Raw genomic sequence first — 24,582 nt, forward strand, 5'->3', positions numbered from 1 at the left:
CACAACACTATGCCCATTAAGTGTATTCCTTGAGGTCTTATTATGAATAGAAAATGTTAAACTCCTGACCTCCTTCAGGTAATGAATATAATTGCTTCTGACACTGATGCTCCTGGACTGCCTGGCTGTCATTGTTCTGGTCCCAACCCTGAAATCATTAAATGATGAATGAAGTACTGAGGAACCCAGATGGGCCCACCACCTGGTCATTTCCATCACTGACCCAGAAACTCCAGGGAAGGCAGATTCTTGAGAAAAGAATATGCATGCATTGAAGTTCAGAGACACCTTGGTCAATGTGTTTGTTCACTTTGAATTTTGTTTCTCTTATTTGAAGTTTGTAATTTGCCTCATGTAGATATTGTACATATTAGATTCATCTCTAAATTTGCATTTTTAGGAGTCCTGTGAAAAGTACTATTTCCCCCCCTTCAAATTCCAATTGTACATTGCAAGGACATAGGAAAATGGCTAAGTTTTGTACATTAACTTTAACTCTTTCAGCCTTTTAAAAAACCAGTTGTATTAGTTACTCCTTGTGTTACTATGGTAAAATAGTAGAGAAAAACAACTTTAGAAAGAAGGGTTTATTGGAATCACAGTTTAAAAAGACACTCGGTCCACCATGGTGGCGGGAGCATGAGGTGACTGGTCACCTGGCATCCATCGTCAGGAAGCAGAGAGAGATGCACACGGGTGCTCAGCTCACTCTCTGCTTTTGATTCATCCCAGGGCCCACCCAGCACATGGAGTAATGCAGCCCACATCTAGAAACTCCCACTCCTCAAAGGTTTGCTCCCATGGTAATTCTAACTCACATCAAGTGACAATCAAGTCTATCAGAGTTATTAACTCCAGACATTTCTGTGGTTGACCCTTTGGGACTTTCTACATCAGCAGTGCTGCCATCTGCAAAGACGATTTTCATTTTTCTTTTAGTTCATTAGAAATGGCATCCACTATATTCCCCCTTTTTTGGAGTAATTTAATTGGCTCAGACTCCCAGTAAGATGCTGTGGAGCACAGCAAGGATAGCCCTTGGTCGCCTCTCATCCTAGCGGAAGAGTTGTAGTTCCTTACCTGGAAGCAGCAAGTCTTGGTAAATTCTTTTTATCAAAGTTGAAGAAGTGGGTTCCCGTCTATTCCTAGTTCACTGAGGAACAATATATCTTTTCTTAAAGCAACACATAAAGTAGTGTCTGCACTTTGATCTCTTTGGGGGAAGTAGATCTTACATTAAAAAAAACTATTGGAGTAGAGTCTAGCTATAATTCAAAGCAATCTTTTGGGGCTCAATAAAGCTATAGTCTTCTCTATATATCTGTGTATTTTCTAAATTCGTGCTCAGTGAAGAACGGCGGTATGGAGGGCGATTTGGTGGTCTGGAATGGCTTGGAAACAAGGCACTCATTGGAAGCTAACTAGGGCGGCAGAGAGGCTCTGCAGAGACTCCTTGTGCTTGTGAGCTGAGGACACTGCCTGACCTAGCAGCACTCACCGCCTGGTCTATTTGGCCACTTAGTGTGCACTGTGAAACGCCAGGTTAGTTTGGTTTTTGCTTACGGAGTAGCGCTGCTCTTTGGGGTGGTGTGTGGGGGTTGGGGGTGAAAAATCGAGACTCATGTGTCAAAACCAGAAAGCCAGAGCTGTGACAAGTCCCGTGCGCCCTAAGGTTGCAGAACTCCAGCCCGAAGCCGGCACACACCAGGTGGCAGGGATCGGGACGCGCGCCCCCGCCTGGTCCACGCGCGCCGGAGCCGCCACAACCTCACTCTCTGGTTGCTCCGGAGCGCACTGCCGGGCACGCTCTCTGGAGCTCGGGCGTCCGCGATCGCGCGTGCTAGGGCGCCGGCGGCGACAGGCGGGGGGCGCGGCGCTGCTCTGCCACCGGCTGCTGGCAGCCAGCGCCGGGGACCCACCTAGAGTGGCCCGGCTGAGCTGCGGGCGACCCACGGGCTTCCGGACCCTCGCAGCGGCTGTGGGGAGCTCGGGCCGCGGCTCCTCCAGCTCCAATCTGGGCGCCTGGGGCCACTCGCTGCCGCCGCCCATGGGTATCAGAGAGTTTCCCGGCGGCGCTCCCAGGGCCAAGAGCATCGCTGTGTGAGTAGCGCCCGCCGCAGGAGCGGGAGGGCGGCGGGCAGGTGGTCCCCAGCATCTGCTCAGCCCGCACTGCCACGCTAGGGGAGGGAGGAAGGGACGGTCGTGTGGGGCTGAGCCGGGGAAGTTTCAGCATCGTTTCCTGGCTACTCGCCACTTCTCTCGTTGCCCGAGGCGCCCAGGGGAGGGCGCGGGACCCGACGCCTAGGTTCCCGGGAGCAGGGCATATGGCAAGCACACGAGGGGAGCAACCATGGGTCCCTCACTGGTCCTCACTGATGTCTCCCCTTCTCTGCCCTTGACTCATCCCGCCTTCCCGCGACCTCAGTGGCATGAGGAGGTCACCGGACGTCAGCCCGCGGAGACTGTCCGACATCAGCCCTCAGCTCCGGCAGCTTAAGTACTTGGTGGTGGACGAGGCAATCAAGGAGGATCTGAAATGGTCGCGCTCCGTGGAGGACCTCACTAGCGGGCCGGTGGGACTCACGTCCATCGAGGAGCGGATCCTGCGCATCACAGGCTACTATGGCTACCAGCCCTGGGCGACCAGCTACAAAAGTAAGACACCCCCCCCCCACGTAATTTCCCTGCTCACTGGTGGTCTCCCTGCCAGAGACACAGCAGTCAGGGAAGAGCTAAGGGAAGGACTCTTGCACCCTCCCTCCTGCACTAGGATTGGCAACTTCAATAAAGGGGCCTGGAGGCAGTTCTCCTGCCCTGAAGGCACTGGGGGGGGGGGCAGGCTTTCTGTTACATTTTGTCTGCTTTCTGCTTCCCAAACACATCTTTACCGTCTTCCGCACGACACGTGTCCACTTCAAGTGATTCTGAGGGCACGCCTGTTGTGGCTGTCCATGAGAAACGCTTCTGAGAACCAGAGTCCTTGTCTGAGTGGGTTTCAGATTGGATCCTGGTGCCGTTTGCTCAAGAGAACTCAGGCTTTGACGGCCTGGATTTTAACTATGTCTCTCAGACACAAACGGTGAAGATTCATTGGACCTGGCTGTGTCTCTTTGCTTTAGGGCTGCATGGGTTCTAAGTGCGAAGATTTTATTTGGATCCTTCTTGATACTTAAGTGTCTAAATCTTGAGTGCTTGGGGCCAGGTGGGGTATCTCAAACTTTACCCTGGGCTTCAGCTGCTGACCTTGGTGGCTGTGATGAGCCATGGGGGTAGGACTTATTTGGTATTACCTATGCGGGTAGGACTTATTGGGTGGCATTTATTCTGTTTTCTTTGAGAGAGAGGGAGAGGGAGAGGGAGAGAGAGGGGGGAGGGAGGGAGGGAGGGGGAGACAGAGAGAGAGAGAGAGAGAGAGAGAGAGAGAGAGAGAGAGAGAGAGAGAGAGAGAGAGAGAGAGAGAGAGAGAGCGCTGCTGGAAGCAAACTCAGGATATTGTTTGAGATATTATCAGGATCTTGTATCATACCTCTGTAGTTAGACACCGCAAAGAGATTGCAACTTGCCCCCTCAGTGGGTTTAAGAAGTGAGCATGACTCATTCATTTCTAAGAAAGTCTAGACTAACAGCTTGATAATTCTGAATGATTTTTTAACCTTTTATCGCTAGAAATTACAGCATAATGTATTTGTTTTTAGGGAAATACTAGACATTTGCTTTATAATTTAATAATATTCACCAATAAGAGTATGTCTCTACTTAAATTATTCTTAATACCTTCTAGTCCAAGCACTTGGCTGTGAACTTGTTCATTTTGTTATTTGCAACAAAAGCACAGGATCTGAGTGCTTGATTTCAATGGCCTGATTTGACCTTAAAAGTCCATGGAGATAGTGTGTAACTCAGTATGAAGCTCTCGGATGCTCCTGTGTCTCCCTGTCTCTGACTGGGCTGCTAAGACTGTTGCCTGTACTGGCTTTCCATTGCAGAAGGGAGTTCTCTGTCCCTGAGAGCCATTCAGCACGGGGTAGCAGGAAGCTGAGCCTTTCAGAACCCAGCTTTCCTGAGGGTGTGGAGAGGATCCCCAATCTTGCTGCTTTGGGAACTTCTGTTAGAAAAATAGATATTCTGTGTTTTGTGTCTACATTCTCTGCTTTCTTATAACTAAAGACAACACCATAAATTACAGGCTTTGAGAAGTCATCTCTCAGCCCCTGAAGTCATAACAAGGTTTATTTTTATGGTTCCACGTGTCCCTGGCTCTATGCACTTTGTGAAAGCCAGGGCTGAGGTTTGTGACTTTGGGGGCTGGTGAGCAGCTATTGGGTATGATGTCTGTCCTCAACATACTTTATAGTAAGACCCAGGAAAGGCCACATAAAAAGTGAGTCTCTTGGGCCACCAACAATATTCCTAAACACCATTTTCCCAACACATAATTCCCTCTGAAGGAATTAGTGGAAGTAGATAAGGCTACGGTGGTTCCTGCCCTGTGGACAACACCCTCACTCCATTCCCTCTCACCCTGTGAGGATTCTTTCTTCTTCCAAGGTATTTCCTTGCTACTAAAATGCTTTAGGTGACAAGTGACATTTTGATGAATTAATTGGCTTTAAGTTTAAATTTAGAGGCGCTGATGTTTTATTCATGCAGCAGAAGAGGTTTTAGGGCAGCGCTCTGCTGTTTGCCATTTCTACCCAACTCCGAAAATAATAACACAGAGGCCTGTCCGTCTGTGGATGCCAGTTCACCGCTTAGCTTGTTGTCTAATACATGAACTCAACAAACTAGAACTGACAGTGATTACAAAGTGAAGTGTGTGTGTGTGTGTGTGTGTGTGTGTGTGCGCGCGCGCGCGCGCGCGCGCGCGCGCGCGCGCGCGCGCGCCTTTGGTGTCATTCTTCAAGTGCTGTCCACTTGTTTTTTGAGACAGGGTCTCTCACAAACCTGAATTTGATGAGTAGGTTAGGCTGATTGTCCAGCAAGCCCCAGGAAACTGACCTGTTTGCACCTCGCCAAGGCTAAGATTTTGGCCAGGTGACACCACACCCTGCCTTTTCATGTGGGTTCTGGGTATTGAACTCAGGCCCCAATGCCTCCAAGACAAATATTTACCCACCGAGCTACTAAAACAAAACTCTGGTTGTTAAGCTTTGGTTTAGCCCCAAGCTGTTGAACCTTGGCACTGTTGATGCTTTCTAGATGATTCTTTGTTGTATGGGGGCTGCCAGTGTTCAACAGTATCCCTGGCTCCTGCTCATTGGATGACAGAAGATTGCTGTCTTCCCCCAGTGGGCAACCAGAATATTTCTAGGCACAGACAGATATCCTCTGCGGGGTGAGCCTTTGGTTCAGAACTACTTGGTTACTCTGAGCCCTAAGTTTGCACCCCAAGAAGCATGGCCTCTGGGTTCTCTTCATCTTTCTGGTCCCCTTAGATCATTCATTCCTTGGGATTTTGTGATGGATCAAATCAGAATAAGCAGCCTTCTAAATACTCCATGGTGCTGGATGTTCCTGCTGCTCCCATGGGTCCCCTACTTGGTTTAGGTTGATGATAGCTTGTAGAGAGTTCTCCAGCTTCTCCTAACAGCATCCTTTGCCTCTGTACCACAGGCCAGAGAAGAGGTAAATGAGTAACTGGGATGTTTTCAGATGTTTCCTTCTGCTTCCTTCTCTGATGTAGACATGGGTTGGGAGAGAGGTTAGATAGGAAGAAAGGGGGCCACAGTTGGGAGTGCCCCGTGTATATGTGGACAGGCAGCCTGCAGCACCTGGCATGGTTGGGAATTGGTGGCTTATCTGCACAGGGAAATAGCACACCTTGAGATTCCAGATGGAACCTTCTGGTACTTCTTCACTACTCATTCTATGACAAGACACAGAGCCGGGCAGTGGAAGATGAAGTTTCTAGCATGGGTGTACCTTCATCCAGAAGCAAGGATGACACAGATTGCCTTAAACCAACAGCTACAGTGAGGCCAATTCGGGAGAGACTAAGAAATCATGCTTACACTGAGCAGGGACATTTCACTTCATCAAAGGGTTCCCTAATGGCTTCTGCATGGTACGCTCTCAAACACTTTCCTAATAGAAGCACATTTTAGGAATAGCTATGTGGAGAATGGAGTCATGCCTCACTGTGCAGAATTCTCTTCTGGGTCTCCTCACAAAGTGCCTGGGGTCTAAAACACTCCAAAGAGGGTTGATCGCTTTTATACGCACTCATTAATACCACACAGTGCTAGCGTGTTGAGATAAACTTGAGCAGCGCTAGCATGTTGAGATGAAAATGATTTAATTTTAGAACGCTGGTGAGTTTAGTGTTAAGCCATCCATAGAGTGGAAGGCAGGCTAGTCCCCACAGGCTGCCCATCTCTAGCTCACTCCCCTCAGCCATGGTCAGTATGAACTTGGGCCAGGAGCATGCAGGGGATGAGTTGCATCCCTGGTGCCTTCTGCAGAACTTGCAGGCAGGTCAGCAGGTCAGAGAGTCTCTTCCATGTTCTGGACTAGTCTGAGTCCCCTCAGTCCCTCCTATTTCTATAAGCTTAGGGAAGGAGGAGCTTTGTGAATCTGCTCAGTTTGAGGGACTTCCTGAGACTTTTGAGTTGCTTACTTCCTGGATCTTAAGAAACTCCCTTCTAGATTTCCTGAGTCTTAATGAGCTTTCTTTAAGAACTTTGCTTGTCTCAAGGAGCTTCCCTCCAGGATGGAATACTTTAACTAAAAAAAAAAAATGGCTACTTCACACCATTTCAGACTGATCTGTGTGCATAGACTGCTAGCAGAGCTTCATGCACAATGAGGTGTACAGTATGGTTGAAGTCACTACAGTGTAGCTTCTGTGTGACCAAACCCTTCAGAATAACACCAATCAAATTAGCAGCTCAGAAATGGCCAGCTCTGAGAGACTGATGATTTGCTTGTAATATGCTCTTCTAAATGGAACTGATGATATGGAATAGAAGAGATGAAAGACCCACAGGAAAGAGCAGGTGGGTGGCATGTCTGAGCATCATTGGAACACAGCACTTTCTCACATGTCAGTGCCTTCATCAAAGTTCTTTCTATTGCTGTAAAGAAACACCATGCCCATGGCAACTCTTATAAGGAAACCATTTAATGGAGGCTAGCTTACAGTTCCAGAGGTTTAGTGCATTGTCATCATGGTGGGAAGCATGGCAGCAGGCAGGCAGACACGGCCACTAGAGAGTTAGCTAAGAGGTCTACATTTAGATTGGCAGGCAGCAGGAAGAGAGAGACACTAGGCCTGACTTGAGCATTTGAAATCTCGAAGCCCACCCCCAGTGACACACTTCCTTCAATGAGGCCACACCTCCTAATCCCTGTCAAGTAGTTTCACTTACTAATGCCCGAGCATTCAAATATATGAGCCTATGGGGGCCATTCCTATTCAAACCACCACAGTCAGAGAGTAAGTTTTGTCCTCAAATATAAATACACGTTAAATATTTACTAAGGTGTTCTGAGTTTTGAAAATGAGTACACAGAACCCGAGGCTAAGAAGATAGCTCAGCCAGTTGTATCCCCAACACCCATGGAAAGACAGTCACGATAGCACATGCCTGTAACCCCAGCACTGGAGAGGCAGAGACAGGGGCATCCCTGGGCTCACTGGCCAGTTATTCTAGCAGAATTGGTGATCTCCAGATTCAGTTAGAGACTCTGTCTTAAATAAATAAGGTGGGGGGTGTATATTAGTCAGGGTTCTCTAGAGGAACAGAACTTACAGAATGAATCTCTGTATACAGACCAAGGGGACTTATTAGAATGGCTTACAGGCTGTGTGTGGTTCAGCTAGTCCAACAATGGCTGTTTATCAATGGAACTTTCCAAGAATCCAGTAGCTGTTCAGTTCATGAGGCTGGACGTCTCAGCTGGTCTTCAGTATGCTCTGGGATCCCAAAGAAATATATGTTAATGCCGGTAAAAGGATGGACTCGCCAGTGAGAGCAAGTCGGCAAAGAGAGCAAGCTTCCTTCTTCCATGTCCTTTATATATAGGCTGCCAGCAGAAGGTGTGGCCCAGATTAAAGGTACATTAGTCCCATCTCAAAAGATCTGGATTGATAGTGGGTCTTTCCACTTCAAATGATTTAATTAAGAAAAATCCCTTATAAGTGTACCCTGTCACTTGGGTTTCAGTTAATTCCAGACAGAGTTGACAACCAGGAAGAACCACCACAGGGTGATTGGGGAAGACGGCCAAGTGAAGCACTGGCCTCCATACATGCATGCAGGAACACACGCGCGCACACAAATTCACACACACACACACACACACACACACACACACACACACACACACGCAGAGCTTTTCAGGAAGTCCCATGCTCCCCACCTCCCTCAGGTGATAGTCAGCTAGGTGACACAAACCCTTCCAATCGGGTGAGGGGCTCACTCTGGTCTCCAGGGAAGTCTCTTTTCCCAGGCTCTCCCACTGCGCAGGAATGTCTCCCTGTTTGGAAGTCTCTCCCAGGCTTACCGACCACTTGGTTGACCATTTCTCTGTGCTGCTGGAAACAGTCCAGTGAGTTGTATTAAAATAGTGAATCTATCTGTGTACAAGCCACTGACCTTTGCTGAGCACCTTCCTTAGTGTATGATGAGGCTCACTTGAAGGACAGCTCTGCCACTGAGGGGACACTCACAGGTCCTTTGGCGTGGTTAAGGAGGACTAATGTGGTTGAGATCCCAGCTGTGTGCCTGTCACTCACCACTCTCGACCTCTGGTGTTCCATCTACAAAGTGGGGGAGGGAAATAAGCCTATAGCCTTCTTCTTGAGACCCACCAGGCCAAGACACTTTTGAAAGGCTGACAGTTCACAGAAAGCCCAGGAAACAGGGAAGCTCCGTTAAGCAAGCAAGCCAAACCAAGAGGCTGTGGTCAAGTCTGGGGTGGTTTCAGGAATGAAGGAGATGTGAAGTGGTTCTTCTCTGTCTGTGTGGGTGGGAAGCAGGGGAGAGAGGACTAGAGATGCCAGCAGGTGTGTGGGGCCACAAGACAGCCATGCTGCTTCCTGGGTCTGTCTCGTTTTTTCTCTCCTAAATGAAGGTCATGTTGAAGCTCCTCCAAGTCCCCAAGATACTGTTGCTCTCATGTCACAGCCCCCTTGTCCCCATGTCCTGTGAGCAGAAACCAGATTTTATTTGGTGTGGTTATGGGCTTCTCCCTGGAGAAGGTTCTTGGGCCATTTTTTCCTCAGGTCCACGCAGGAGAAGACATGCTGTACCAGTTCCACCGGTCTCCTTGCTGTGGCATGGACAACCCGAGGGAGGAAGTGTTTATTTCAGTGCCGGGTTCAGCACCACCAGGGCAGAGCAAAGCAGCTCACATCATGGGCCAGGAAGCAGAGAGAGGGAGGAGCTGGCACTCTGCTGGTTTCCCACCACCCCTTTGTATTCCATACAGACCCCCCATGGGGTGGTATTCCCCCACAATCAGTAACCCGCCCTCTTTAATCTTCTCTGGAATTGTACTAATAGGCACACCCAGAGGGGTGCCTCAGTCTCTTAGGTGATTCTAACTCCAGTCAAGTGGACAGTGACAATCACCACCTCACAGACCAAAGAATGCTTAACTGGAAGGCAGAAACCACTACGGGCTTGGGCTTCTGAAATAACTTAGGCACAGAGCCCCAGGGCACCCCAGTGATACTCGGGCACACCAGGTGAATTAAGTATTTGCTTTCCCCATGTCAAGGCATTAATAGGTGTGTGTGTGTGTGTGTGTGTGTGTGTGTGTGTATACACGTGCACATGTGAGTATTTGCATGTGGAGGCCAAAGGACAACCTCAAGTGTCGTTCTTCATGTACTGCCCCCTTTCTTTCTGGGACAGTGCCTCTTGGTGGCCTAGAATTCATCAAGTGGGCAAGACTGGCTAATCAGTGAGGCCCAGGGATCCACCTGTCTCCATGCCCGAAGGGCTGGGATTACTAGAATATTCCACTGTACTCGGCCTTTTTACACCGGTCCAGGGGATCGAACTCTGCTCCTCATGTTTGCATGATGAGCCCTCTGCTGACTGAGCTCTCTTCCCAGACCGGCACATATTTTCCCCATGATGTTTGGTCCACCGCATTAGTCAGTGTGCACCTATCAGTGGAGGGAGGGCGTGACTGCAGAATCCCAAAAGGACCCCACGATTAGGAGGTTGGTAAGTTATTTGGGTGAGTGATGGCGGCAAACCTCTGAACAACTGCCTAGGGCATGGCCACAAATGTTTCTTCTTCGCAGCTTGGGGTAGCTTTGGTGTAAGATGCTTGTAGGGGATACAGTGCTTCACTAAGATGGTTTGTAGCCCAGAAGGCTACAGGCTGTTTGGGACTCCTGGATGCTGAACTGTTTATTCAGTGTAACTTCTCAGACAGGTTCCTGGTTTGACAAATGTTTTCCTGTGACATTCAAATCTTCTCCTAGGCAGTGCGCTGTATCTTCTCTGATACTGGACTAGATCTGAATCTGTTAAGAAATTATTTTTATCCTCCTCACTATCTACTGGCAATAATAGAGTCTATAAAAATCCAGTATGTTCTAAAAGTTTTATTCAAGGCAGGGAAGAAAGTGCTTCCTAGTGTATGTCAGCTCAGGTTTCTTGTATCTCATTTTAGAAACTGAGCTAGCCCATTTTCAGTAAAGACATAAAATTCCGCCTTCTTTCTAAGAGTGGATACAGTTACGATGGTGGACATGAAAGGGTTGCATTTGGGCAACATTCCGTTCATGCTGTGCATGTGTGGGAGTTTAATAAACATTTTCATGATGGGTGTACATTGTGCTATCATTCAATACCAAGGAATGACTTCCTCCTCCTCCTTCTCCTCCTCCTCCTCCTCCTCCTCCTCTTTCTTCTCTCTATCCAAAATTCACCTAAGAGGGTCGGGAAAATGGCTCAGTCGGTAAACTGTTTGCTGCACAAGCATGAGGAAAACATCCATTGTCAACCTCTAGTCTCCTCATGCACACATACATACATGCACATGTGGGTGCATACATGCACATACACACACACACACACACAAAACTGCCTTAAGAAATGTTTTGAAGATTATGCAAATATTGTAAACCAGAATAGCAAACTTCAAGAGCCTATCCACACTGTCTCATTCTGTCAGCAATTTATCAAATATTGAACACGAAATATTTCAGAGGTTATCTGATTTTGTGCAGTAGATATATTTTTAAAGTCAGTAGTTGGGTGCATATAAAATATTTAAGTCATTGGAATTTAATCTCTTTTAAAAAAATTGTTGGTTTTATTTTATATGTGTGGATGTTCTGCCTGAATGTTATTCCTGTACACCATGCTTGCATGCAGTGTCCTTAGAGGCCAGAAGGGGGTGCTGATCCTCTAGAATGGAATTATAGAGGGTTAAAGCAGCAGTGTGGGTACTGGGAACCAAACCCAGGTCCTCTGCAAGAGCAATAAATACTCTTAACCACTGAGCCACCTCTCCAGCCCCTAGAATTTATTCTTAACACCCCAGGGAATGTGGTGCTATAGATGTATAAGTATGTTTGTTCTGTCATAGACAACGTTTATCTAGTGATTATCACAGAATACATTTGAGGAGTTTCGGTGTAGGGTCAGAGAGTAGAAGAAAGGGGCATTTTCTGCTGTGCTGAGTGTAAAATGCCCCCTTGAAGGCTCATGTGTTTAAGACTTGTCATTCAGCTCAAGGGGCCTTTAGAAAAGATCATGAGGGCTGATTCAATCAATGGTTGGACTAATCTACAGATAGATTTATAATTTGATGGCACCATTGCCAGGTTTAGGAAGCCTAATTGAAGGAAGGAAAAACTGAGAACTGCCTTGGAAGTTTTATCCGAGGACCCTTCCTTCTCTCTTCCTCCTGTCTGCCAGGAAGAGAGATGCTTTTTTCCAGCCCTTCTGCAAAGATGTTTTTGCCTTTCCAACAGTCTAAGCATAGTGGGGCAGCCAAGCATGGACCTCAAGCCTTCAGAACTGTGAGCCAGTGGGAATCTTTCCTCCCTTAAGACACTTTTTTTTCTCGAGTATTCCTCACAGCAACAGAAAACTAACACACACACACACACACACACACACACACACACACACACACACACACACAGGCTTTTCTGCCTGGCCTCATCATCGTCATCATCGTCATCGTCGTCGTTGTTGAGAAGTCTAAACCAAGGAGAAGTCTCAGAAAAATGACTTCATAGGATTCCAGACACTTCTATGGAGCAAGTCTTTTGTGAATCCTTTCAAAGCAGACAAAGCAACAACATATAAATATCCTTTTACTTGCAAATGCATACCTGTTCACTCACAGATCTATCTACCATCATCATCATTATTCATTTATTCAGTCATTAAAGACCCCCACTGCTTCTGCAGGGTAGTTATCCCATCCATTCCTAAGGTCAACATGTGTTGTACATGAGGTACATTCACATCTCAATCTATAAATTGGATAGGTCCCATACATTCTTTTCTTGTTCTGGGTCATCTCATAAGTGCACTACATGCCATATACATATATGTCTTGGGGTTAATTTGGATCAATACTGACCAACTACAGACTAATCTCTGTATTATATAAATAATAGTACAAAATACTCTCTTGTATCATAACTAGTTAGACTCAGTGTGAGAAAGTGTTAGAGCAATGATTCTCAACCAATGGGGTCGCAGCCCCTTGCGGGCATCTAACAATCTTTTAACAGGGGTTGCCTAAGACCATTGGAAAACACAGATATTTATACCGCCATTCATAACAGTAGCAAAATTACACTTATGAAGTAGCAACATAAGGAGCTGTATTAAAGGGTTGAAGAACCTGAGTTAGAGGGACATAGGTAGGCAGGGAAAGCCAGCAGGGTCCCTGAGATTACAGTTTCTTGTTCCCAGAAGACATTGTCAGGACAGAGAACAGAAAGGCATGGGCGTGGGTACCTAACAGAACAAATGGGGAAGAGGGGATCCAGGGGCTCCATAAAACATCCAAGCCAGAGTCCACTTAGCAGACCTCCAGCTTGAGGGCCCTTCCCATCCCTTTCTTCCTTCAGCTTGCTCTTCTGTCTTTCTCCAAGGTTCAAGTCCCATCCATTCCATGGATCAAGCTCTAAGATTCCCCTAGATTCCTGCCAGCACCCTCATTCAAGTGGAGGTTTAAGCTTCAGTGAACTCATTTTCTCTCTTCTCCTGTTAACTTTCTTTCTTGTGCTGTAAACAACATTCTAATTTGTTGGCAGAGCCTAAAAGATCAAGCATTTTCCTCTTTCTCATGAAATCATGCAACAGCAAAGATTTTTGACTGGGTCAATGAAATTAAGCTCCATTTTCTTTGCTGATGTTTTCAGCTGCATGCGACAGTTTCCTTTGCAGAACCTAACAAAGCTAGCCTGAGACTTGTTTCTTCTCTAACTGGGGGTCTGTGAGGAAGAACATCAGCAGGAATTCATGCAGGTTGTGATGCACGTCCTGCACCCTGTTCTCACCTGGGTGGCTGTGCATCCTGTGGTCATACTTTCTCCAGTTCCTTTAGGTGAGAACGCCCACGTCCAGAGATGTCATCTTTGAAGTGATTCTCACTGTTGGGAGTGAGACTGACTCGATGGGAGTGTAGTTTCTAAGTGAATATCCGTTTATCTTTGAAACCCAAGCATCCTTGATTGGCAGCTCCTTGCTTTAGTTGATCCTGGAGTCACATTCCACAGGTGTGTGCATCTGGGACTGAAAGACTTCGCTGAGTGCCAGTGCAGACTGAGATGGGCTCATGGGGATGTCATTTAGCAGGCTTCTGTCTTCCTGATTGTTTGCCTCTTTTTCTTTTCTTTGTGAGGAGCATGTAAAACCTGAACCCATAGGAAAGCTGTGTTTCTGGGGAGACACCAGCTTATCCTGTTCACTAAGAGGTCTAAGGTCACTGGAGTCAGGACCTAGTCATGCCCTTAATTTCACCATGACCTTCGGCTTCTATATACAGAGGGAGGTGGCTTAGGCACTGTGATCCCCTGGCCATCTAAAGCCAGATAAGAGGCCAAGACCCTGGCTGTCTTCCCGGGTGTGAGGTCTCTTTCCCAGGCTGCTGTGTGTAAGGCTGCCTCCTTTTCTATGTGCCATTGCCTGGGTGGCTGACTTTCAGGGAATGATTTAAAAAAAAAAATTCTGGAGGCGATTTAGAAAATTTGCTTACTGTAGCTTATGGGATTTTTTTTTTTTTTAAAAAAAATAGGGCCATCTTCTTGGACTTCATAACCCTTAGTATGGTTTTAAGGGAGATTGCCCTCATCCTTAACAGGTAAAGGGCTGGATGCTAGGTCTGTGATGAGCTTTCAAACAGTTCTGCATAAACAAGTGTCAGCAGACAGATCAAAGAACACACAAAAAGCCATGGCAACAATTTAATATTTGGTGGATTTAAGCAATAGATGCCAAGCTTCCTGGCAATGGGGACACTTTTGAAATGAAACTATCTTCATTTTAGTCACTGGTGTAGCATAGTTCAGGCTTGGGAGGAAAAGTTATATGTATTTAGCTCAGGTTATTATATCAAAATTCAGTTAAAAAAAAAAAGCTGGCAGAATGGCATGACTCTGCGTTCCCTGGAAGAAAGAGATTCATCCCACCCACCACCCAGCAGCCAAGAACTGCTGCCATGCTGCCACATGGAGGAAGGTCCCTTGGGACCCTTGTGCTGTCCTCATTGCCGGGGTGAAACTCCCAATGAAAGCAACTTAAGGAAGGAAGGCTTTTTTTGGCTCACATTCTAAGGGTACAATCCGTCATGGTGGGGAATGCATGGCGGCAGGAGCACGCGGCAGTTGGTCACATGACATCCACCATCAGAAAAAAGAGAGATGAATGCTGGCGCTCAGCTCACTTTCTCATTATTATTTAGTCCAGGACCCCAGCCCATGGGATGATGCTGCCCACGTTCGGGCATGCTTTCCCCTCCTGAGTTAAACCTCTTTAGAAACACCTTCACAGTCTCACCTAGAGGAGCACCTTCTAGGTCCTTCTAAATCCCGCCAAGCTGACAGTGAAGAGCAACACAGCCATCCATGCCTACGGAACCCCTGCCTCTACTTCCCTCTGAACCTTGAACAAGTCACTCTCCCTCCAACAGTGTGTCATTTGCACTGACGCATTGCAGGCTGCCCAGTTCTTTTAATGAAGGAAATCTACTTTTCTGGCAATTTAAATTTTCTAGCCCGTCTCATCAGCTGGTTTAGCCTCTTGTGCCCTAAGACACAAAAACATGTCCAGATTGGGGACCTCGAATCTTGTTTTTATTTGTTCCCACTGCCCTGTCACACACCCTCCCGACCACCCCCCATGACTGACCTTCTTCCCCTGAATAGTGCCCCCTCTGCTTTCACGGTACACACATTGCAACGTCTTTTCTTGTCTTCCCCCTTAGATTTCTTCTTCTGCTTTCATAGTGCCCCTTCTACCTTCAGGTCACCCCACAACTAACAAACGAAAATCTTGATTCTGCATGTGGGAGAAGACATGAGACATGAGCTACTCGGTCTGGCTTATCTCACCTGACCTAGTGGACTCCAGCTCCATCCATTTTCCTGCAAATGACAGAATTCCACTCTCCTTGATGGCTGAGTCAAACTCCGTCATGTGTATGCAAATGTATGCACTCTTGTGTATTGCATTTTATCTATCCATTTGTCTAAGCTGGTTCCCTAGCTCGGCCGTTGTGAACTGAGAAGCAGTGAGCAGATGTGTGCATCTATTTCTGAGTTATCTTGTGGGTTTGTCTGAAGGTTTTGTGTGTGTGTGTGTGTGTGTGTGTGTGTGTGTGTGTGTGTGTGTGTGTGTGAGAGAGAGAGAGAGAGAGAGAGAGAGAGAGAGAGAGAGAGAGAGAGAGAGAGATAGGTTCTTAGAAATGTAATTACTGGGTCAAAGGGCACGCAAATTTGTATTACTAGTGAGCAAACCTCGCTCCAGAGTTCTCAACACTTCCTCAGCCCCTTCTCTACTGGACACAAATTTATCTTCGTTTTTTTTTGTTTTTTTTTTTTCCTCTAGTCTCTACCACCAGAAACACTGGCATGCTGTGCTTCCATTTAGCGTAGGCAGTTGAAATAGTCAGGGAGGCAAACTGTTCTCTTTCCACACACCTTATATGGAGGTAACTAAGGTGCCGAGGCCCTGAGAGACTGCCTTTCTCTCATTTCTGTAGCTATGGTGTTTCTGCCCCTCAGTGACTGTACTGATAGTCATCATTCTTCAAGGTACATTAAGACCCTTTGCAGGAAACCTGCATTACCCGAGTTGATGTTGTCTTACACTAACTTTGCTACAGGAACAAGCACACAGACTCGTCTTCTCAACTGTGGCTAAGTGATCATTGATTCAATGTGATGCCATCCCACTATAGCAAGGTGAGTTAGGGAAATCTCCAGAGAGACAGGACCTAGCAGTCCTCGGGCATCTAGAGCAGTGGCTGACATGTTTGTGGACTCAATCAGATACATTGTGATGAGACTTTAAAATCAGTGAGTCTACAAGTTGAATGCTCAATGATGGTCAGAAATCCACAGTTTTAGCCCAGGATTGATTCCTAACAAAGCGTCTCTGCTCAAGCTCTTGGTGCTATTAGAATGCCTGTCAGGGAATTATATCAAGAGTACTTTCATGCACCATTATCTTTGGGCCTGCTGATAGTTAACCTGTGGGGATCATTGCTTTTTATCTCTTACTCAAAGGTCTTGATATGTATGTTGTCCAGGCTGGCCTCACATTCACAATCCTCCTTAAACTGCATTTTAAAAAAATGATTTCATTGAATCACAGAAAACTCGACACAGGATTAATATATGCAATTGGATGAGTTTGAGCAGGTGCACCTGTGAAACTGTCCCCACAGTGAAGAAAAAAGCATGTCCACCCCTCCAGTGGTTTCCTTGTGTCTGTTGGGGATGCCCAGGGTAGAAGGTTTTAACAAGAATCCTATCCTCTCTGGGATTGTTCGGTTCTGCTTTGTCTTTCTGAACCAGAGTCTCACTCTGTAGCCCAGGCTGGCCTGGAACTTAAAGCATCCCTCCTGCAAAAGATTCTCCCAGTGGGAAAAGACTGAAATGTACAAAGTGGCAAAGAAGACGTCAAAAACTATAGGCCTACACAAAGGACCCCTCATTCTGGAAGCAGACATAAATTATGCCAGGTGCAGGAAGTTCATAGAGATGGCTGTCTGGTTAATGGTAAAGTACACCGTGGTAGGGACAGAAGGGTTATGTAAAGTCCTTAGTTAGATGGTGCTACTGGAACATGCCTCCATCTGTGGCACAGGACTGGAAGATTAATGACTGACCTTTCTACATCCTCCAAGGCATTTGGCTTTGTGTTTGAAGAATATAAAATATATAACAGGCAAAAGATAGTGTGCTGACTAGTCTTATGTCACCTTGACACACAAACTAGAATTATCGGAAAGAAGGGAGCCTTAAATGAAAAATACCTCCACAAGATCCAGCTGTAAGGCATTTTTCCTAGTTAGTTATTGGTGGGGAGGGCCATTGTGGGTGGTCCCATCCTGGGCTGGTGGACCTGGGTTCTATAAGAAGGTAGTTTGAACAAGCCATGGGAAGCAAGTCAGTAAGCAGCACCCCTCCATGGCCTCACCATCAGCTTCTGTCCCCAGGTTCCTGCCCTGCTTAAGTTCCTGTCCTGACTTCTTTTGATGATGAGCAGCAACCTAGAAGTGTAAGCCAAACAACCCCTTTCCTCTCCAACTTGCTTTTTGGTCATGGTGTTTCATCACAGTAACAGTAACCCTAATGTGTGGTGATATTTTGTCTGTGCTCTAACAAATAAAGCTTGTCTGGAGATCAGAGTGCAGAGTTAGCCACCAGAAGCCAGGCAGTGGTGGCACACACCTTAATCCCAGCACTTGGGATCTTGTGCCTTTGATCCCAGCACTTGGGAGGCACACACCTTTAATCTCAGCACTTAGGAAGAGGAAACAGGAAGTGATATGGCTGGACAGAAAGAGGAAGTGATAAGGCAGGGTGGAGACAGGAGCTCGGCCCTTTCAGTCTAAGGATGCCAAGAGGTAAGAAGTCTTTCTAGTGGCTGGCTGCTCTGCTTCTCTGATCTTCCAGCTTTCATCCTGATATCTGACTCTGGGTTTTTATTATTAAGACCAATTAGAATTTGCACTACACCATGGTAGGTGGATTTTTGTGGTTCTGCTAATAATTGAAAATTCCGATCAGAAGAAGTGTGTGTGTGTGTGTGTGTGTGTGTGTGTGTGTGTGTGTGCGCGCGCGCGCGCGCGCGCGCGCGCGCGCGCGTGCACTTATGACCTGTGGAAGCAAGCAAGCTCAACAACCTTACTTGGTGAGCCTCTGTCTCACTGATTCAACTAGACTGCCTGGCCAGTAAGCCCCTGTGTCCACCTCTTTTATATAGGTTCTGAGATCAAACCCAGGTCACTTAACTGACTTAGAAGAGAACTTTCCTTTGGCTTGTGTTGGTGTGGGACCCTATTTGAAGAAAAGACACAGCTACTTAAATGGTCTTTGCACTCCCCCACCCCAATGCCAGGCTGTCAGTACCCTTATTCACAGAGCATGCCTGGCAGTCCACCATGTGCCTCTGGACTCTGACTCAACAGGGAAAAAAAGCAAAACTTATTCAGTTGGGTGATGGACTGTAAATGTGCCTCTTTTTCAGAGGACATGCTAAAGAAATAAGCAGCAAGGCCAGCAATGTTCCCATGTGGTGACGTCTCAGGCTCCTAAGGAAAAATATTTTGAAAGAGGGACTTGGAAAAATGTTTTTCCACATTCCCATTGCACCCAGACAAGGCTTCTGTGATTTCCACTCATGTCTCAGGGTGCACATCGCAGGATAGACTTAATGCTGGGAAAAGCCAGAAGCCTCTCCCTGGGATCCCAAACACAGCCACTGTGAATGTTGGAGATGGGTTTTCAGAGTCTCTGAAGCCCAAACTGCAGCAGGGGCAGCCTGGCGCGGCACATAGGATGCCTCCTGGGCAGCTCCTGGTTCTCTTGGCTGGTTAGAGTAAGAAGGGCATGGTGGTACGAATACTGTACGGACCAAGAAGAAGCCTGCAGAGGAGGAAAGTGAGCAGCAGGGTGGTGAGGCAGCCCCTGTGCTCACACTCCCAGTGTCAGCTGCTGAAGCTGCTGTCGTGGGGGGGGGGGTGTCTGCTGAAGCTGCTGTCGGGGGGGGGGGGGTTGTCTGCTGAAGCACAGTCCCTGAAGCTGCTGTCGGTGTGTGTGTGTGTGTGTGTGTGTGTGTGTGTGTGTGTGTGTGTGTGTGTGTGTGTGTGTGTCTGCTGAAGCACAGTCCCTTGGCCAGCTGCCCTTTGCTGCTCCCCGTAACCAGGATCTGTGCTCACATCAAATAGGCAGAACCCTGACTGAGTCAGAAGTCAACCCCTGACTTTGCCAATGGCCTAATTTTTTGTTTGAACTTTTTAATAGAGTGTACATTTTAATAAAATTAAATATATTGTCTGAAAGTAGGATGGGGATTCATGGAGAGACCCTGTTAGGAAGGGAGAAAGGGAAGGAGGGGAGGGAGAGGGATAAAGAGAAGAAGAGGGAGGAAGGGGGAGGGCGGAGCTCTGAGGTGAACCCCCATGCCAGGTCTGGCTGCTGCACCCCTGTTGAGTTGAAAAAGGCATCAGGCTTTACATCTTGGCATGTACATTTTGGTTCTGACATTGTACGTCTCTTGCGTTTGTACATTTGCATGGTACATTGACTCTTGGCAGGCACATTTGGCTCTGGCAGGTGGATCTCCAAGAGTTCAAGGCCAGCCTGGTCTACAGAGTGAGATCCAGGACAGCCAAGGCTACACAGAGAAACCCTGTCTCGAAACACTAAAACAAACAAATAAAATAAAATAAAAAAGATTTAAGGTGGTGGTGGTGAGGTGGTGGTGGTGAGGTGGTGGTGGTGAGGTGGTGGTGGGGCTGCTGAGATGCCAAGAATAAGGTGGACGTGAGAAACGTGAAGAAGGAAACAGGAGCACTGTGGGAATCCACGTGGATTTGATGAGGGGAAGAGGAGAGAGGGGTGACTTCAAATTTAAAAGGGAGTGTGATGTGGAATACGCAGGGCGGTGGAGCTATGAGTTTACAGAGTCTAAGAACCGCGGGGGAAAATAAACAACTCTTCTGAGAGTGAACCCAAGTCAGTCCTAGAATTATCACCGTGAGTAAGTGACAGACTGGAGAGACACAGAAGGCGTGGCCATGTCTTTGACGACTCACTCTCTAGAGCTCTAGCTCTATGGTGGCCCATAACCCACCACACAGTCCCCAATGCTCCCCCACCCCTGGGAGGAGAGGGGTGCATCACACAACCCTGGCTGAAGGCACCTGTCTACAGACAGCTGACTCTGCAGGGGTGAGGTGGAGGAGAGAGATCACCTGTCCCATGCAGGGGGACATTTGAATCTTCAGGTAACAGGAGAAAACAGAGCTGGCAGAAGCCAAGAATGAGTCCTTTAAGAATGATGAAATTACGGGATGGAAGGAAGAGGATCAGAGTATGCGCCAAGCCTGAGAGGAGAGGTTTGGAAAGGCACACCAGGAAGAGATGTGTGTGTCCAAAGTTCATGTGTGTGTGGGTGGAGGGGGTGCCTGCATGTATGAATTTGATGTGAGTGTGGAGATCAGAGGACACCCTCAGGTGTTGGTCCTCAGGAACCCTCCACTTTTATTTGAGACAGGATCTCTCACTGGCCTGGAACTTCACCAGGTAGACTAGGCCAGCGAGCTCCAGGGATCCACCTGTCTGTGCCTTTTGTCTTGATTGCATGCATGGGCTACCACATCCAGCTTCTAAATAGGTTCTTGAGATCCAACACAAGTCCTTGTACTTGCAAAGCAAGCACTTTACTGACTAATCCATCTCCCCAGTCCAAAAAAGAAAAAAAAAATTAAAGTATAATTCAACAGCAAGATGTAGCCCAGGCTGAAGATTCTACTTCCATTCAGCCCCTCTGTGGGAATGGCTCTGTGTGCACGTAACTCTTTCACAAAGAGAGACACTGACAGTCCAACCAAATGGGACGTGCTGGAACAGGGTAAGGACAAGGACAAGATGCCCAGCCATGCCCGGGGTCATGCCAGGGAAGGAACACAGCCAGCAGGAGATACTATGGAGAGTTTCAAGAACGGAAGGACCTTTGTTGCTGACCTGATTTCCTGTCGACTCCAGTACTGGAAAGCAGTCCCCAAGCATCCTTTCTGGCAGGGGCCGCCACATGGCCTGATTCCAGACAATGAGAACTATGTCAAGAGGGCCTTTCTAGACACACAGGCAAAGCTCTGCTCCTAAGAGACAGGGCAGTGTCCTCTGACTTCCCTTCCTCTCAGCTGAGATCCTGACTGTGCGGTACCCCCGCTTGCCCACCTGAAGATGGAGACCCCTGTAGGGGAGATAGAAGCAGGCAGAGTCTTTGCTGACATCCCTAAACAGCCTTACCCACCCAGGATGAGGCAGAGTCAGTGTTCTTTTTGGCCAGGTTGAGAAACTGCGACCGAGTTCGTCTTGAACTGAGCAAGCTAACACTACTCGGAGTTATAGGGCGAGAGATTAAAATTCCTTCCCGCCTTTCTCGTGATTCCAGAAGTTCAGCCACAGACCACACTCCTTTTATTTTCTCTGGACCTGCTCTCCCTCTCTGCCACCCCCACATTAGGTCTCAGTTTAAAGAATGCCCCAGGGCTGAGACTGTGGCTCCCTGGACAGAGTTCCTGCCGGGTATGTGCGCAGCTTGAGCCTCATTCTCCAGCACCTCAGAGACAGACTGAGGTCCCAGCACTGTGCAAGTGTAGGGGAGAGGATTTGGAGTTCAGGGCCGTCCCTGGTACATGACAAGTTTGAGAACTGCCTGGGACACAAGAGATAGAGAGGGAATGGAGGGGAGGGGAAGGAGATTCCATCTCACCAAGTGTCTGGTCACTTAAGCCGGAGGTGGGGAAGCAGGAAAAGCATACCGGCCAGGCAGCCTCCACTCCAGGTTCTCTGAAGAGAGGGCCTGGTATGGTACCATCTCCCTCGCCTCTGCTCTGGGCAAGGCCCTTTGGGTCAAGACATTTCCTCGTTCCCTTAGGCACTTCTCCCCACTACACACACACACACACACACACACACACACACACACACACACACACACACGCACGCACGCGCGCACACACACACGCACATGCACACACGCACGCATGCACATACACACACACCATGCTCGAAAGGGAGGGGAGAAGAGCAAGTGTATCTGCCGGGCACTGGGTCACTCTGAGTCAGAAAGACAGGCACAGAATGGAGAAGGTACCCTGAGGGGTACCCAGCGTGCTGCACCTGGTGGCCGGTGGTGTGCACATTTTCTGTGGAAGGGCACTGGGCATGAGCGTCTGGCCAGTTCCCCACCCAGAAGCTGCCTGCCAACAGTAGTGGGATAGCAAGTGACAGAGACCGGCCTGGTCCTCCCACGTGAAGGAAGAGCATCTGAATTCCTGCTAGCTAGGAGGATTCACCCGGAGTGGACTGCAGCCGTTCCCATCAGACAACCTCTGTTGTTTCCCCACCTCCAAGGGAACCAACCCCTAAGAGAGACAGGCCTGAGGGTACAGAGGGCCCCATCTCCACTTCCAGTCATCAACAAGCACCTTTCTGACTGGGTTATCTTCCCAGTCCCCGGACATCAACTTTCTACTCACAGGAGGCTGAACGGTAAAGCAAGGCAGACAGGCAGGAGTGACAGACATCTTTGCTGTGGTGACTGGTGCTCTGTGTCATGCAGAACACTTCCTCCTGTCAGAGTCCCTGTGCTCCAGCGCTACCACATTATGTGAGCATGCCTGAATGTGGTGCATGTCCATGGCTGTGCAATAAAATATGTCAAAACCTAGTGTGTTCCAGCGCTACCAAGTTATGTGAGCAGCCTGAATGTGGTGCACGTCCACGGCTGTGCAATAAAATATGTCAAAACCTAGTGGCACAAAGTCCACAGGGCTATTGTTTGTGGTTTGGTGGGCTCACTAAGTCTGAGTGGATAGCTCTTTTGCTTAGCTCTGAGGCTTTTCCCGTGGTTGAGATGATGAGAGAGGAGGGTTCCACTTGGTGGGACATTCACTGAGGATGTGGGATGATGTCACACGCTACCCGACTCATTGGCCTCTCTGTATGCTTTCTCCAGAGTCTGAGGACAGGGCCAGAAACGGAAGTGATATCCCTTCCATGGACTTTGCTACAGTAAAGATTCTGTAATGTGTCTCTGCTTTTTATGATCTTAGTGATGAATATACCCTCCCAGTTCCCAAATCTTCTCTAAATAGCGGTAGCCAAATCGAGGTGGTCCATCCAGTGTCTCCTGGACGCTAGGGACACAGATTGGATCAACTGCCACTTTCTTCCCAGGACTGTCATGTTTCTCTCAGTCTTGCTTCTTCAGCACATCAAACGGGATGTGTGGACTCAGCGTGGGTGTGTAACAAGGGTCCTTTAACAAAGGAGTGAACGGGGGCACTCTTACTATGGGACCAATTCCAGCCAATCTTTACAAGGGAGTCTGGGAAATCCACTCGCTTAGGTTCATCGAAGTGATACCTGATGTCCATTCCAGCTCAAAGACCTCATGAACCTTGATGAAAAGTGAGGCTTGTCCAGGAAGAGTTTGATAATGTTGTTGTAAGAGGGTGGTGAGAAAGCATTGTGCTTTAACTCTGTAGTGTCTGTTACAGGCTCATGTTTTGAACACAGGGTCCCCATCTGGTAGAACTGCTTTGGGACGTTGTAGGTCTTTGGGGTGGAAGATTGGGCTAACAGCGTATTTCACTGGGGACAAGCTTTTGAGGGTGATAGCACAGCCCCATTTCTGGCCTGCACTGTCGGCTTCCTGTTCTAATAAGATGTGAGGAGTCCCAAGTCACTGTGAGCTCCTCCATGATGGGCTGTCTCCTCCCAGACTGTGAGTCAAGGTAACTGTTTCTGTCATTAAGTTGCTCCCGTTAGGTAGGTATTCCGTCACAGTAAGCAACTACCACAGAAGGCATTTTTTTTTACAGTTATATGAGATCAAGCTAGTGGGATAGGTAGATGAGTAAGTGCATTTGCTATGGGAGCCTGAGGACCCGACTTTGAACCCTGGAATCCGTGGTTAGAAGAGAGAACCAACTCCCCAAAGTTGTCCTCTGAACTCCACACATGCGCTGTAGCAAATATGTGCTGACACTCACAGCCCCAAATCCTTTGTCTTTCTTACTCCTTCCCTCCCTCTGACACACACAAACTAATAAATAGTGACATCTGAAGATAATATCCAATGTGCCTGAACTATTCATTGCCACATAGCACTCACTGGCTGTTATCACATGACCCAAATGGAAGCCACTCTCTTAGGACTGTAGGAAAGAGTCCAGGGTCGGTTCCAAGTCACAGATTATGAAACAAGGAAAACACGAGCGAGTCCTTCTGACCTTCCTGAAGTTGGACTTGACCTCTGAGTACTAAACAAACATGTGAACTACTGCCCCTGAACCTACCCTTTTTTCCATGGTAGAAATTACAAAAACATTTCCAATGACTATTTA

The 24,582-nt window shown here is 47.8% G+C and overlaps 1 protein-coding gene across 1 annotated transcript in view; it reads left to right on the forward strand.

Annotated features, from left to right (window-relative positions):
* The first annotated feature begins 1,725 nt into the window (after positions 1 to 1,725).
* Slc35f3 (solute carrier family 35 member F3) overlaps positions 1,726 to 24,582 on the forward strand; it is a 250,999-nt gene continuing 228,142 nt past the window's right edge. Inside the window, exons 1-2 of the mRNA XM_016001054.3 lie at positions 1,726 to 2,100; positions 2,426 to 2,655. Coding sequence (XP_015856540.1) covers positions 2,048 to 2,100; positions 2,426 to 2,655 — 283 coding nt within the window. The 5' untranslated portion in view covers positions 1,726 to 2,047. The remainder of the gene's footprint in view (positions 2,101 to 2,425; positions 2,656 to 24,582) is intronic.

This window comes from Peromyscus maniculatus, chromosome 5 (assembly GCF_049852395.1).
Source record: "Peromyscus maniculatus bairdii isolate BWxNUB_F1_BW_parent chromosome 5, HU_Pman_BW_mat_3.1, whole genome shotgun sequence".
In the NCBI taxonomy this organism is placed as follows: Eukaryota; Metazoa; Chordata; class Mammalia; order Rodentia; family Cricetidae; genus Peromyscus; species Peromyscus maniculatus.